Here is a 14,921-nt window from a genome sequence, read left to right on the forward strand (position 1 = left end):
GGAGTGGAGTTGAGGCAGAGTGGGCAAAGGCTCCTGAATAGTGGTGGAGTGGGGAGTTGCCATTTCACATTTACACTCATTTTTACCCTCTCCTTCACCACAGAATGCTCATTTCAAGGTCATGGATGATCAGTATCGGACCCTGATGCGCATCTCTGTAGCTGACCCCATGGTTCTGTCACTTATAATGCCCAATGCCAAAAGGAGCCCTTATTTCCAAGGCCAGCATCTACAACAAATGCTGCAAGCAGGATCAGTGGAGCTGGAGAGCATCATCATGGCTCTAGAGAGTGTGCTCTATGGTGTATGTGCCCAATTCCCCCGCCTTTTCTTCCTTAGTGATAGTGAACTCGTGGCCTTGCTAGCTGCCCCTCTAGAGTCATGTGAAGCCCAGTTGTGGGTCAAACGCTGCTTTTCTCATGTGCATGCTGTGAACTTCCAGTCCATCCCCCAAAATAACGAGAAAAACATGGATGACCAGGAGTCAAGTCCAAACAGACAAACTCAGGTAGAGACACTGGCTGTGCTAGGGGAAGGTGGGGAGGAAGTGAAGCTGCAGCAGCCCCTTCTTCTGCATCCAGATCTCCCCAAATGGCTGGCCTCTTTGGAGAAGTGTCTGCGTTTGATACTAGTGCACAAACTGCAGGATTGTGTGGCTGCCCGCCTTACTCTTGTTAAAGGTGAGGCCTTTAACAAGCTGCCTCAGCAAAACCAGTTGGCCCTGCAACTAAATGTCCAACACTGGCTAGATTTAATCCAGGCCTTCCCATGGCAATGTATACTGATAGCAGAAGAAGTGGTGTGGCGAGCTGAGATGGAGGAGGCTCTGCTTGAGTGGGGGACCCTAGCCATGACTTCCAGGCATATAGGCAAGCTAGAGGTACTGGTGCAATTTATACGAGCCCAGAGGAGCTCCAAGGGTGGACAGCCTCTGCCCTCTGTCCGCCAAGCCAGCCTGTTTAGTGCTCTACTGGTTATGGCAGTAACTCACCGGGATATAGCACAACTGCTAGAGAAGCATCAGGTCAGTGATCTGACAGACTTTCACTGGGCCCGCCAAATCAAGTATCACCTGGGTTCACCTCATTTGATCCCCAAAAGTCCCCTGCAGAGTCTTATGACTACTATATCTAAGGAATCCTCTCTGACACCAGCTGCATGCTGGATAGATGTGCTGGGCCGGTCCTTCCTATACAATTATGAGTACTTTGGTCCCAGACTGAGGCCACTACCCAGCCTGCTGCCTGAGAGGCCAGTGCTGGTTCTATTATTGGCCCTGGAGGAGGTGGCTTGTGGGACTCTACTGGGCCCTGATGGTGTGGGTAAGAAAGGATTGGTGAATAGCCTGGCACAGGCTCTTGGCCGCCAGCTGGTAATGATGCCCTGCTTGCCTCAGACAGAAGTCCGATGCCTGAGCAACTACTTGAATGGTGCCCTGCAGGGTGGTGCCTGGCTGCTATTGGAGGCAGTTCACCACTTGCCTCCTGGCTTGCTGTCTGCCCTGGGCCAGCGCCTGGCTGAACTGCAATACCTCTGTGCCCCACTGTACCAGGAGGCTTCCCAAAGCACCAGTACCATAGATCCCACTAAGCCTCAGCTTCTTGGCACTGGCTTCTTTGAGAAACATCATGTGTCTGTGTGCTTTGGCTACGGCTGTCTCCTGACACTGCGTGCCCTGAGCCCTGTTGTGCCTGCCAACCTGCACCTGCTACTGAGGCCTGTGGCACTAGCACTGCCTGACCTACAGCGAGTAGCAGAGCTGACCCTGCTGGGTGCAGGTGTACGTAATGCCTCACTCATGGCTACTCGCCTATCCAAATTCTTCTCCTTAGAGCGTGAGCTGGTGTCTGGGCATCTGCCCTGCCGCTTGCCACTGCTCAAACAGATACTAGAAGATACAATACAGACACTAAATGAGACCAATAAGGAGGAAGTCAACTTCCAGCATTCCAGCAGCCAAGCAGCCATGGAAGAAGCTGCCCTACTGCGTGCCCTGCTACACTCACCACTGTTCAGCATCCTTGATGGGCCCCACTTACACAACCTCCAAGAGCTTCTCAGTGGCATTTTCCCTAGTGCTAGCCAAGTGTTAGCAGAGCCTATGGTCCACAGGCTGATGAAGCCATTGGTGGTGGAGGAACTGCAGCAGGTAGGACTGTATCCTGGCTCTGACATTTTGGGGTCTCTGGAGCAGCTGAGTCAGGCCCTGAGCCGGGCCTCAGGCATTCTCCTCCTGGGCCCTGCAGGCAGTGGAAAAACTGCTTGTTGGAATGGCTTATTTAAGATTCAGAATCGGCTGGCAGCTATGGAGAATACCTCAACTCAAGGCTGCCAACCTGTGGAAATTACTCACCTCTACCCCAGTGTTCTCAGTTCCCAGGAGTTTCTAGGAAACCTAGAGGGTCCCTGCTGGCACCATGGTGTCTTTCCCAGGCTGCTTCGTGCCCAACCTCGTTGTAATAGCATGGGCCCAAAGGAGCAGGGAGAAGAATTGATGGGGATGCAGCACTGGATAGTATGTGATGGGGCCTCTAGTGCTGCTTGGCTGGACTCCATTACTTGCCTCCTGAGTGACTCTTCCCAGCTTAGCCTCCCCAACGGTCAACAGATAGCACGACCCCCAGGTACGTTTCTCTTGATGGAGATAGCAGATGCAAAAGGCATGTCCCCAACAGTGGTGGGCCATTGTGCTCTAGTCTGGTGTGGTGGGGAGCAGACTTGGCAGTGTATGCTTAGCATCTTGATGACAGCCCTGCCCCATGAATATCGCTTACAGTCCCAGACAATCACTGAGCTCAACCACCTGGCTGAAGTTCTAGTGCCTGCAACATTCAGATTTCTTACCCGCAAGCATGCCAGTTCTCTATTGCAGGTACATGGGCAGCAGGCTGTTTGCCCAGGTGTGGCAGAAGTCACCAGCCTGGCACGTATCTTGCGTGGTCTGCTTGACCCCCACCTGCGCCTAGATGAGGAAAAGAAGGCACATTCAGGTGGGAAGATGGAAGGCTGATGTGAGAGGGACGGGGTCTTTAGGGTAGCTGGGATATAGCTGGAGCCAGAAATATGGGGTCTTGGTGGAGCTGGGCCAGGAGACTAACAGAAGTAATATGGGCAACTTCTACTGCCCACCCTCTTCCCTGACTCCTACGTTTTGCCTACTTGGACTCCTGTTTTGCCTGTGGTGACCATTGCAGAAGACCTCAGCTCTAGTGATCCTTTGGCCCAACACTTAAGGTCTTCAAAAAGTGGCTCTCTGAACCAGTCCCAGGCTGACAGTGATGATATGACAAATAAGCACCGGGAGCACTTGCTGGTTGTCAGCAGCTTCCTTTTTGCCCTGATTTGGGGCTTTGGAGCCCACCTCCATTCCAGGTACGTATAGGGGTAGTAGATGGGGGATGAAGTAGGCTGAGATGGACTCACCCATGGCAGTTAAAACTCATATGACATCACTGTGGGTATATGGTATATTGTATGTGTCACAGATGGAACTGACACTTTTGCCTGTGTGTCCATCTGAGCAGACTTTGGCCCCTCTTTGATACCTTCATGAGGAGTTCTATTAGTTGCATCTCCAACTACCCTGAACCACCACAGTCAGCCTCAGTGTTTGATCTACATGTAAACACCGAAGATGGGACACTAGTCCCCTTCACTGGCCAGTACCTGAGCAGTCGTGTCAAGGGAACTCTGGGCACCTTCTACCCATCTACCCAGGTATAAAGCACAGTGGGTCAGCAGCTAGGGTTGGGACTTGTGACTACATTAGGAGCAGTCCATGTTGAAGGCCCATCTGAGGCCCTCTTGCTTCTTTTCTTTCTTTTGGTTTTTCTTTCTCCTCCTCCTTCTCCCCCCTCCCCTCCCCCTCCTCCCTCCTCCTCCCTCCTCCTCCCTCCTCCTCATCCTCTCTCCTCCCTGCCCCCCCACCCCCCTGGGTTGAACTCAGGAGTACTAGGGAGTGCTTTATCAAGGATCTATATTCCCAGGCCTTTTTATTTTTATGTTTTTATTTTGAGATAAGATCTTGCTAAGTTTTCTGGTGATGTCACTAATTTGCTGAGGCAGAACTCAAACTTGCAATCCTCTTATCTTAGCCTCCCAAATTACTGAATTACAGGCATGCACAGTTGTGCCCAGCTCCCATTCTTTGATTTTCAGTTCATAAGAGAACACTTGTAATGTTCTCCAAGTACAGCTTTAAGATAAGCCCCCATAGAACTGTATTTTCAATGATAACTGCCCTATCCCTTGCCTCAGTAAGCTTTGTTTCTGTCCTGCAGACTGAACGGCTCTTATATGTGGTGGACCTGCTTTTGTCAAGGGGACAACCAGTGCTCCTTGCTGGAGAGGCAGCAACAGGAAAGTCAGCCTTTCTGAAGGCGCTTGTGGAGCCAAATCACTCTTACATATCTAGTAACATCCACCCTGCCTTCAGTTCTGCTCACCTTCGCCTCTTGCTGAGCAGAGGGATCCAGGGCCAAGCACAAGCTAGTCCATGGCCTGGGCGTCAACCTGATAATAAAAGCTCTCTCCTCTTCCTGCTGGAGGATCTGCACCTGGCCACTTCTGGTGAGGAGCTGGGAGGAGGGAAGAAACTACTGTCATCTCATGAGACTATAAAATTCTTAGCAATATTAATTGGCTCTCAAATATGTGTCTGTAGTTCAAATGTCAGGGTTTCATCTTTTTTCTTTTTTTAATAGATAGACACAATACCTCTATTTATTTATTTATTTTTGTGTAGTGCTGAGGATCAAACCCAGCACCCTCGCACAGGCTAGGCAAGTGCTCTACTGCTGAGCCACAACCTCAGCCCTCAGTTTTTCATTATTAATATCTTATCATTCTACATATGTTCCCTGAGATTCATGAGAATGGAAATTTGTCTAATTCATTTTGATATATCTGACGTGAAGTAAATGCACAATAAGAGTTTATAGAAGAGATAAAGGAAAGGAGAGAAACTATGATGTAGGTTTGGGATATTCAATTTTAAAAGTTCTAAAGTGTTATAGCTCCAGATGATGACATGTTCTAAATATGATCACAGGGATAAGTATAAGAGGTTTTTGAAGTCAGGGAAGTCAGTGGATCAAGGCATTGGATGGGTTTCCAGTCAAACACTGAAGTCCTTCATGGGATATATTAGTGCTTAAATAGTAGTAAAAGGTACAATTTACTATGTACTAAAACTTACAAGCTTTATATCTTATTTAGGGTTTGTAAAAACCTGGTGATATGGAATTTATTGATTACTTTCAAGATGAAGAATCTTATACCACATGAGCAGAATCCAAAGGAGATCTGCATCTGGTGTCGGGGCATCTGCCTTGTCGCTTGCCAATGCTCAAACAGATATTAGAAGTATCTAGTGTGGACCAGCAATTGCTGGGCTGTGCACTGATTTAAAATCTCTAGAGCAGTTGTCATTCAGTGAAGAGATTGGAGCATACCTAAACCTAAACCCTGCCTCTAGGAGTTCGACCTCCAGGATTAACCCCCCAAGGGTGGAGCAAGCATCATACTCCAGATAACCCTACCTAACCTCAGAGAAAGGAAGCTAGAATCTTTTGAACTCCAACAGAAACAAGTGTTCAATTTTTCATTGGGATCCTTTTTTTCTTTTCTTTTTCTTTTTTCTCTTACATTTCTACCATTTTTAAAACCAATTTTTTCATGCATCAATTTATTGAGAACTAGGATTAGTATATTTCAGTTTTGTATTCTTTTATTTTTACTTTTTTCTGTTTTTAATTTTTTAAAATATATACTATGTATATATTTTCCTCTCACTTATTCATGCCCCTCAATTCTCTTTCTCCCTTTTCTTCTGCTAACAGTCAACCTCTACTATTCTCTCTTCACACTTCCTATAATTTTTTACTTCTATTTTCTCTCCTCCTCCCTCATAAACATCACATCCTACAACATTTCTGTCCTCTATATGTCCAACATTTGAGATTGTAAACCTTTTTGCAAACTTACTCTTTTTATTGTAGTCAATAATTGATCATATTATTTCTGTTTATTGCAACAAAATTGTAGATGTCTTAGGAGGAGCTACTTGGTTTAAGGCTATATATTGTTTGCATTGGTTGGTGTTATTTTTTTTTCTCTCCCCCTTAATGGCAAGGTACTGGAAACATTCAGGAACAATATAAGTCTACAGGGTAGAAACTGTACTGCCTCAGACCCATACTTATAGATAAGTAGCCACACAAACAATATGAAAAGGGAACAAATCCCCCCAAATGAAACCAAGATGCTGCAATAATAGAATGCAGTCACACCTCAGTAGAAGAAATGTCAGAGAAGGAGTTTAGAATGTACATAGTTAAATTGATCTGTGAGGTTAAGGATGATGTAAGAAGTGGAATCAGAGAGAAAATTCGGGAGGTGGAAGATCACTTCAAGCACTAATCTGCAACATAAATAAAGAACTTAAAAAACTAATTACCAAAAAACCAAATAACCCAATCAATAAATGGGCTTCTTCTTCATAGTAGAAATCACAGTTGATCAACATACATGAAAAGAATGTTCATCATCTCTAGCAATTAGAGAAATGCAAACAAAAATTAAGATTTCATCTCACTCCAGTAAGAATAGCAATTATCAAGAATACAAGCAACAATAAGTGTTGATGAGGATGTGGGGAAAAGGTATACTCATACATTGCAAATTGGTGCAATCATCTTGGAATGCAGTATGGAGATTCCTCAGAAAACTTGGAATGAAACCACCATTTGACCCAGCTATACTACTCCTTGATATATAACCTAAGGCTTTCAAATCAGCATTCTTCAGTGACGCAACCACATTTATGTTGATAGCAGCTTAACTCACAATAGCTAAACTATGGAACCAACTTAGGTGTCCTTCAACAGATGAATTAATAAAGAAAATGTGGGGGGGATCCAAGATGGTGAGCTAGAGTAAGGCTGCATTCCTCGTTGCTCCATGACATGGGATTCAAACAGTGGGAATACTGTTTCTCTGCAAGTTATTAGAGGATCCCCAACAGTTGCTCATGCACAGAACCCCCGGCCATCGTTCCTTGTGGACCCCCATCTACCAGCATGGGGCTCCCCTGGTTGCATCCATCTTGGGGTACTTCAACTACTGCCATAGTCGCCTGCAACTGGGGACACCGGACAGGGTATGGAGACAGCTGCCAGCCATAACCCTGCATGCTACAGAGCTTCATCTTTGAACATGCTGCCTAACGCCACTGCCTGGCCTGACCTGACACTTCATCTCCGAAAGTAGCCACCTCCATCTTGGGACACCTTTGTCGAAGTCTTTGATTATCCTTGCTACCACCAGCACTATCTTTACTTGGGGCAACCCCCAGCTTGGGACACAAGCTGGGGCCTAGAAACAATATCAAGATACCTATAGTATTTCAACTCTCCCCTCTCCCCCGCAGCTACTAACCTGGCGCAGTGTTTGCAGCTACATGGCTGGTCCATACCTCGCAAAGACTGGTTCTGATCTGCCTGATACAAAACAGCTCTCTGTGACAGGTGCACAGGCCCCAGAGCACAGCCCGCAAGACCTCCAAAGAGAAAGGCTCCTGATTGGGGAGTAGGAAGGGAGTGGTGAGTGAGATACAGTTTAGAGGCTAAAGTAGGGACCAGGAATTGTGAGGTCTACAGGCAATATAAGGAGATAAGACCAGGCACTCACATCATATGCGTGGGCTCCAAAGGAGATTCTTGGGGTGCAATCTGTCAATAGAGACAGCAAGTGCTATATCCAATATCAAGGAATTCTACCACCAAAACCAACTCTTCCACCATAAAAACCTTCACCACCCTGAGGGTGGAGATACCAGCAAATGACAGACAACTCCACCTATGGGATGAGAAGGGAAACAGGAAAGATACTGAACTCTGACAGAAAAAAAGCCTTTAATTTTTTTTCGAGTTTTTTTTTCTTTTCTCTCTCTCTCTCTCTCTTCTCCCACCCTCATATCCCCAACATTTGTGAAACCAAGTACTTTTCATGGATTAGGCTACTGGAATGTCTGAATAGTATATCATAATTGCATTGTATATTCTTTTATTTCCTATTTTCACTTTTTTTCTTAATTTCTATATTTGTTTGGTTTTTTTGTGCTCTCTCTATTGTATTTTTACTTACTTCTCTCCCCAATTCACTTTTTCTTATTTCTTCTGCTACTAGATAATTTCTTTTGATTCCTCTTTCATGCTACCTAAGATCTGATAACTCTATATCCTCACCTCCTACCTCCTTAACATTTGATCCTACACCCCACCCCAGGTTCTCTCTTTGTCCACCATCAGAAACTGTAGACCCTTTTGCAAAACTACTGTATATATTATAGATAATAAGTGAACTCATCATTTCTGTATATTGTGACAAAATCATAAACGTCTTATTAGCAACTATTTGGTTTAAGGCTGTATATTGTTTGTATTGTGATCTGTTAATATTGACCTCCCCCTTAAATGAGAGGTATTGGAACCCTGCAAGGACACTATAAATCTATAGGGTGAAAACTGTAACACCTCAGAACTGCAGAGCTAGAAGGAAAGACATACATAAACAACATGAAAAAACAAAGGAAGAAAGTGCCCCAAATTAAAAATTCAATAGAAAGCCCAAACAACAGACTAGACCACTTGGAAGACAGAGAGTTTCAGGCAATGAAGACAAAATATGTAATCTTGAAAATAATTTTGACCATGCAGAGAAGATGTTAAGAGACCATGAATATATCTTTCAAGAAATGTGGGATAATATGAAAAGACCAAAATTTAAGATTTATCAGGATAGATGAAGGCATAGAGATACAAACCAAAGGAATACACAGTCTTTTCAATAAAATACTATCATTCCCAAACTTCCCAAAGAATGAAATGTAAAATCAAATACGGGACACTTACAGGACCTCAAATATACAATAATACCAATGCACATTATTATGAAAATGCCTAACAGAATAAAATAAAGAATGAATTTTAAATCCTACCATAAAAATATGTCTCATTACATTTAGAGGGGAAACAATTTGGATCTCAGCTGATTTCTTAACCCAGACGCTCAAAGCTAAAAGCTCTCAGAAAAATATATACCAAGCTCTGGAGGAAAATATATGCCAACCAGGAAAACTATACCCAGCAAAATTAAGCTTCAGATTTGAAGATGAAATAAAAACCTTCCATGGTAAACAAAAGTTGAAAGAATTCACTACTAGAAAGCCTGAACTACAGAACATTCTCAGCAAAATTTTTTAAAAAGTGAAAACTAGCAAAGGGAGAAACTAAAGGAATAGTCAGTCAAAGGATAAACTAATTGAAATCAAAAGCCAGAAATGAACCAAAATGACTGGGAATGCAAATCATATTGCAATAATAACTTTGAACATAAATGGAGTACAATCATCACAAAAGACAAAAACTGGCAGACTGGATTGAAAAACATATAAGGTAAAGTAGACTTTAAGCCATGTTAATCAGAAGGGACAAAGGAGGGCATTTCATACCACTTAAAGGAATTATATATCATCAAGACATAACAATTGTAAATATGCCCCAAACAATGGAGCATCTATGTACATCAAACAAACAAACACCTTCTCAATTTCAAGACTCAAATAGAACCCAACATAATGATACTGGGTGACTTTAACACACCTCTTTCACCAATGGGTAGATCCTCCAAAAACGAAACAAAAACTATAGAACTCTAATACAATTATTAATTTACACTTACCAGACATATATAGAATATTTCATACATAAGCGATACAACACACTTTTCAGCAGCACATGTATCCTTCTCTAAAAGAGACCACATTTTGTGCTGGGGTTTTAGCTCAGTGGTGGAACACTTGCCTAGCATGTGTGAGGCATTGAGTTCGATCCACAGCACCACATAAAACTAGATAAACAAAATAAAATTATTATTATGTCCATCTATAACTAAAAGTATTTTAAAATAAAATAGACCAAATTTTAAGTCTATTTTATTTTAAATAAACAAAGCAACTCTTAGCAAATAAAAAATAATAGAGATAATACCTTGCATTCTATTTGATCATAATGGAATGAAATTAGAAATCAACAATAAAAAAATAGAAACTAAAAAATAGAATCTAACACTGAATATACACTATTGAATGACAGATGGATGGCAGAAGAAATCAGGGATGAAATAAAAAAAATACTTAGAATAAATGAGAATAGTGACACAACATATCAAAATATCTGGGACACTATAAAGACAGCTTTAAGAGGAAAGTTCATTGCATTGAGCTCATTCATTAAAAGAATAGAAAATAGTCAAATAAATAACCTAACATTATATCACATAGCACTAGAAAAAGAGGAATAAATCAAGACCAAAGCATACAAGACAAGAAATAATTAAAGCCATAGCTAAAATCAATGAAATATAAACAAAAATTATTCAAAAAATTTACAAAAAAGTTTTAACTTTGAATAAATAAATAAAATTGATAAACCCTTAGCCACACTAATGAAGAGAAAGAGAAAGAAAACTCAAATTACTAAAATTTGTGATGATTATTGCCATTTGACTGGAATAAGATGAAATCTTAGTGTAGTTTTTTTTTTTTTTAAACTGGGGATTGAAACCAGGGATACCTAACACTGAGCCAAATCCCTGCCCTTTTTATATTTTATTTATACACTGTCTCACTAAGTTACTGAGGATTGCTTTGAACTCAAGATCCTTCAGCATCAGCCTCCTGAGCCATTGGGATTACAAGCATGCACCACTATGCCAGCTCTTTGTACAGTCTTGATATGCACTGATTGCTAGAGATGTTGAGCATTATTTCTTATATTTGTTGGCCATTTTTTTGTGTTTCTTATTTTGAGAAGTTTCTTTTGAATTCTTTTGTCCATTTATTGATTGGGTTATTTGCTTTTGGTATTCAGTTTTTTGAGTTCTTTATGTATTATGAAAATTAATCCCTTATCAAAGGAGTAGGTAGCCAAAATTTCTCTAGTCTGTAGTCTCTCTTTTCATGCTCTTAATCACTTCCTTTGCTGTGCAGAAGCTTTTAGTTTGATGGTATCCAACTTACTGATTCTTGGTTTTATTTTTTGCACTTGAGGGTCTTATCAAGGAAGTCGGTGCCAGCACCTATATGATGGAATATGAACACTATGTTTTATTCTAGCAGTCGCAAGGTTTCTGGTCTAATTCCTAAGTCTTTTATCTGTATCAATTTGGATTTTCTGCAGGGTGAGAAATAGGAGTCTCATTTTTTAAAATATATCTTTCTAGTATTCCCAGTACCTTTTGTTTAAAAGACTGTCTTTTCTCCAAAATACATTTTTGGAATCTTTGTCAAGCATCAGATGGCTGTAGGTAGGTGGATTTGTCTCTGTGTCTTCTATTCTGTTCCATTGGTCTTCACGTCTATTTTGATGCCAATATCATGCTGGTTTTGTTGCTATAGCTCTGTAGTATAATTTCAGATCAGGTAATGTGATGCCTCCTGCTTTGCTATTCTTTCTCAGTATTGCTTTGGTTATTCTGGGTCTTTTATTCTTCCAAATGAATGTAAGAATTGTTTTTCCTCATTCTGTGAAGAATTCATTGGTATTTTGATGGGGATTGCACTGAATATATTTCTTAGGATACTATGGTCATTTTTACAATATTAATTCTGCCTATCCAAGAATGTGGAAGATCTTTCCATCTTGTACAGTCTTTTCCAATTTCTTTCCTCAACATACTACAATTATTACTGTAGAGTTCTTTTACCTCCTTAGTTAGATTAATTCCCAAGTATTTTATTATTATGTTTTTTAGGTTATTATGAATGGGATGGTTTTCCTGAGTTCTTCCTCAGCTGAATCAATGTTGGAGTGTAGGAAAGCTATTGATTTTATGGGTGTTGATCTTGTATTTTGCTTGTATTTTGCTGAACTTTTAACCTCTAGAAGTCTACTGTTTTTTTTTTAATCTTCTAGATACAGGATCATGTCATTGGCAAAGAAAGATGGTTGGACTTCTTTTCCGAATTGTATCCCTTTGATTTTTTTCTTGCCTCCTGGTTTTGTCTTATGTTTTGAGGACTACACTGAATATAAGTGGTGAGAGTGGACATGCTTGTCTTGGTCCTCATTTAAAAGAAAAGGTTTTTAGTGTTTTTTCTATTCAGTATGATGGGTTTTTCATAAATGGCCTGTACAATGTTGAGGTATGTTCCTTCCATCCTTAGCTTCTCCAGCATATGCATAGGTACTTTTTAATGATTGGGTACTGGATTTAATCAAAGGCCTTTCCCCCATCTATTGAGATGCTCATGTGATTCTTGTCCTTAATTCTGTTTAAGTGATGAATTACATTTATTGATTTGCATATGTTGAACCAAACTTACATCTCTGGAATTAAACCTATTTGATTATGATGTGTTGTCTTTTCTGTATGTGTTTTTTTAATCAGTTTGCTAGTATCTTATTAAAGATATTTATATCTATGTTCATCAGGGATACTGGTCTGTAGTTTTCTTTCCTTGATGCACATTGTGTGGTTTTAGTATCAGGGTTATACTAGTTTCATACAATATATTTGGCTGTTCCCTTTCAATTCCATGGAATAATTTGAGAAAGACTGGTGTAGTTCTTCTGTAAAGGTCTGGTAGAACTCAGTTGAGAATCCATCTGGTCCTGGGCTTTTTTGGAAGGTGTTTAATTTCTGTTCCGATTTCATTACTTGATAGTGGTCTGTTTAGGTTTTCTTTATCTTTCTTGTTCCATTTGGGCAGGTCATATGTGTCTATAAATTTGTCAATGTCGTTTAGATTTTCCAGTTCATTGAAGTATAAATTTTCAAATAGGTTCTAATTATCCTTGGAATTTCAGTAGAGTCTGTAGTAATATCTCCTTTATCATCTTTAATTGTATTGATTTGGGTTTTCTCTTTCTTTTCACTAGTTTGGTTATCAATCTTTTTTAAAGATCACACAAAATTTTTAATTGACAAATGAAAATAGAATATAATCAACGTGTACAATGTGATGATTTCATAATATACATTGTGTAATGACTGTCACAATCAAATTAATTAACCATCACTATTGATGCTGTATGGTAAATCTTCAGAATTTATTCCTCTTATAACTGAAAATTTGTATCCTTTGACTAACATCTTTCCATTTCTCCCACACCTCAGTCCCTGAGAAATATAGTTTCTCTGCTTGAAATTATTCATCTTTTTTATGCTCTGTATGTAAGTGAGGCCTTGTATATAAGACCTCAATAAAAGTTTATATATTGGTATTCTTACTTTTCAGTTGAGGAAATAGAGATTAAACAAATTTTGACTCAAGAGTGTATAAGTTGTCTTAATCAAAAGCAAACCCTGTCAACTACTTATTTTAGTGCTTCTCTCACAAGTGAAACTTAAAAACCAAGCATTCATGTGCCCATAATCAACACATAGCCACATCTCTCTTCCAAACTGCTCACCATCCCACTTTCTCTATTTGCATAATCTAGGGACATGCTTCTCCTTCCCAACACTTCTTAGAAAAAAAGGAGTGGTACAGTCAAGAGAAAATTATTTCCAAGAGAAAATGTTCTAGTTCTAGTTTATGGTGCCTGGAGTTTCATAATTTGCAATTCCAAAGGTGTTTCTAAAAGGCTAATCTTATGGGGTTACTTATCTATTAAAACTATTATTTTATCTATTATCTTTGTTAATTCTCCAAAGACTTCAGGATAAACATCTTAGTCCCTGACTTTTAGTACCTCCAGCATCATTTCTTGGAACTTTCCCATATATATGTTGAATCATTCACAGTTCCATACTCTCTCACCTTTGAGCATTTTTGAATATTTCTTTTTCTCAACTCTCCACCTAATCCCTATCCATTTTCTTTTTTAAAAAATTTTTTAATATTTATTTTTTAGTTTTTCGGCGGACACAACATCTTTGTTTGTATGTGGTGCTGAGGATCGAACCCAGGCCGCACGCATGCCAGGCGAGCGCACTACCGCTTGAGCCACATCCCCAACCCCTCCATTTTCTTTGTCTAGTTATTTTATGTTCTCCAGGACTTAGTGTAGAAGTCATCTGCAGAAGTCTTCCAGATGCTCCCAGGTTCAGATAAGTCTGTTCTCTTTCATACTATGGAATGCTTACCCAATTCCATACTAGCCCTACTTATTATTAGATTACCTGTTTACTCTTTTCCTCCTGGGCCCTAACCTCCTTGGACTATAAGGCACCTGAAATATAGTAGTTGTCTTGTCCTGCAGGAAGGGTAGGATGAATCTTTTTTGTTTTTAAAGTTGGTTCTTTTTGGTTATATATGACAGTAGAACCTATTATCCAAGCATGGAATATATCTTATTCTAATTCAGAACCCAGTACATCTCCTTCTCCCCTCTCTCCACCCTCTTCTCCCTTCCCTCTATTGATCTTTCTGCCATTTATCCATAGTTATTTTTTAAATTAATTTCTTATGGATGTATATGATGGTGAGGAAATTTATGTCAGATTCATTTTACTGTCTTTCCTTTTCCTATTTCCCCTCCCCTCCCTTCATTCCCCCTTGTCTACTCTAGTGAACTTCTATTCTCTTGCCCTTCTCTTATTGAGGGTTAGCTTCCTTATGTTAGAAAAACATTTTACCTTTGGCTTCTGGGGATTGGCTCATTTCACTTATCATGACAGTCTCCAGATCTATTTACTGGAAAATGTCATAAAGTCTTTCTTCTTAATGATTGGATAATACTCCATGTGTATTATATATGCCACATTTTCTTGATCCTTTCATCTGTTGAAGGGCAGCTAGGTTGGCTTAGCTATTGTGAATTGTGATTTTATAAACATTGATATGGCTGTGTCACTGTAGTATGCTGATTTTAAATTCTTTGAATATATATCAAGGAGTGGGGTAACTGGGTATA

General features: G+C 40.4%; 2 protein-coding genes across 2 annotated transcripts in view; one reads left to right on the plus strand and one right to left on the minus strand.

Annotated features, from left to right (window-relative positions):
• LOC308641750 (dynein heavy chain domain-containing protein 1-like) overlaps nt 1–14,921 on the plus strand; it is a gene marked incomplete at its 5' end in the record, with an annotated part of 66,174 nt that overhangs the window by 23,778 nt on the left and 27,475 nt on the right. Inside the window, 4 exons of the mRNA XM_081280361.1 lie at nt 104–2,990; nt 3,195–3,372; nt 3,525–3,717; nt 4,281–4,569. Of these exons, the coding sequence (XP_081136487.1) occupies nt 104–2,990; nt 3,195–3,372; nt 3,525–3,717; nt 4,281–4,569 (3,547 nt within the window). The remainder of the gene's footprint in view (nt 1–103; nt 2,991–3,194; nt 3,373–3,524; nt 3,718–4,280; nt 4,570–14,921) is intronic.
• Nucleotides 4,461–14,921, minus strand: part of RRP8 (ribosomal RNA processing 8) — a 66,009-nt gene continuing 55,548 nt past the window's right edge. Inside the window, exon 7 of the transcript XR_014019721.1 lies at nt 4,461–4,577. The gene's annotated coding sequence lies outside the window, so the exon portion shown is untranslated. The remainder of the gene's footprint in view (nt 4,578–14,921) is intronic.

This window comes from Spermophilus citellus (assembly GCF_964194105.1).
Source record: "Spermophilus citellus genome assembly, chromosome: 2".
NCBI classification, from domain to species: domain Eukaryota; kingdom Metazoa; phylum Chordata; class Mammalia; order Rodentia; family Sciuridae; genus Spermophilus; species Spermophilus citellus.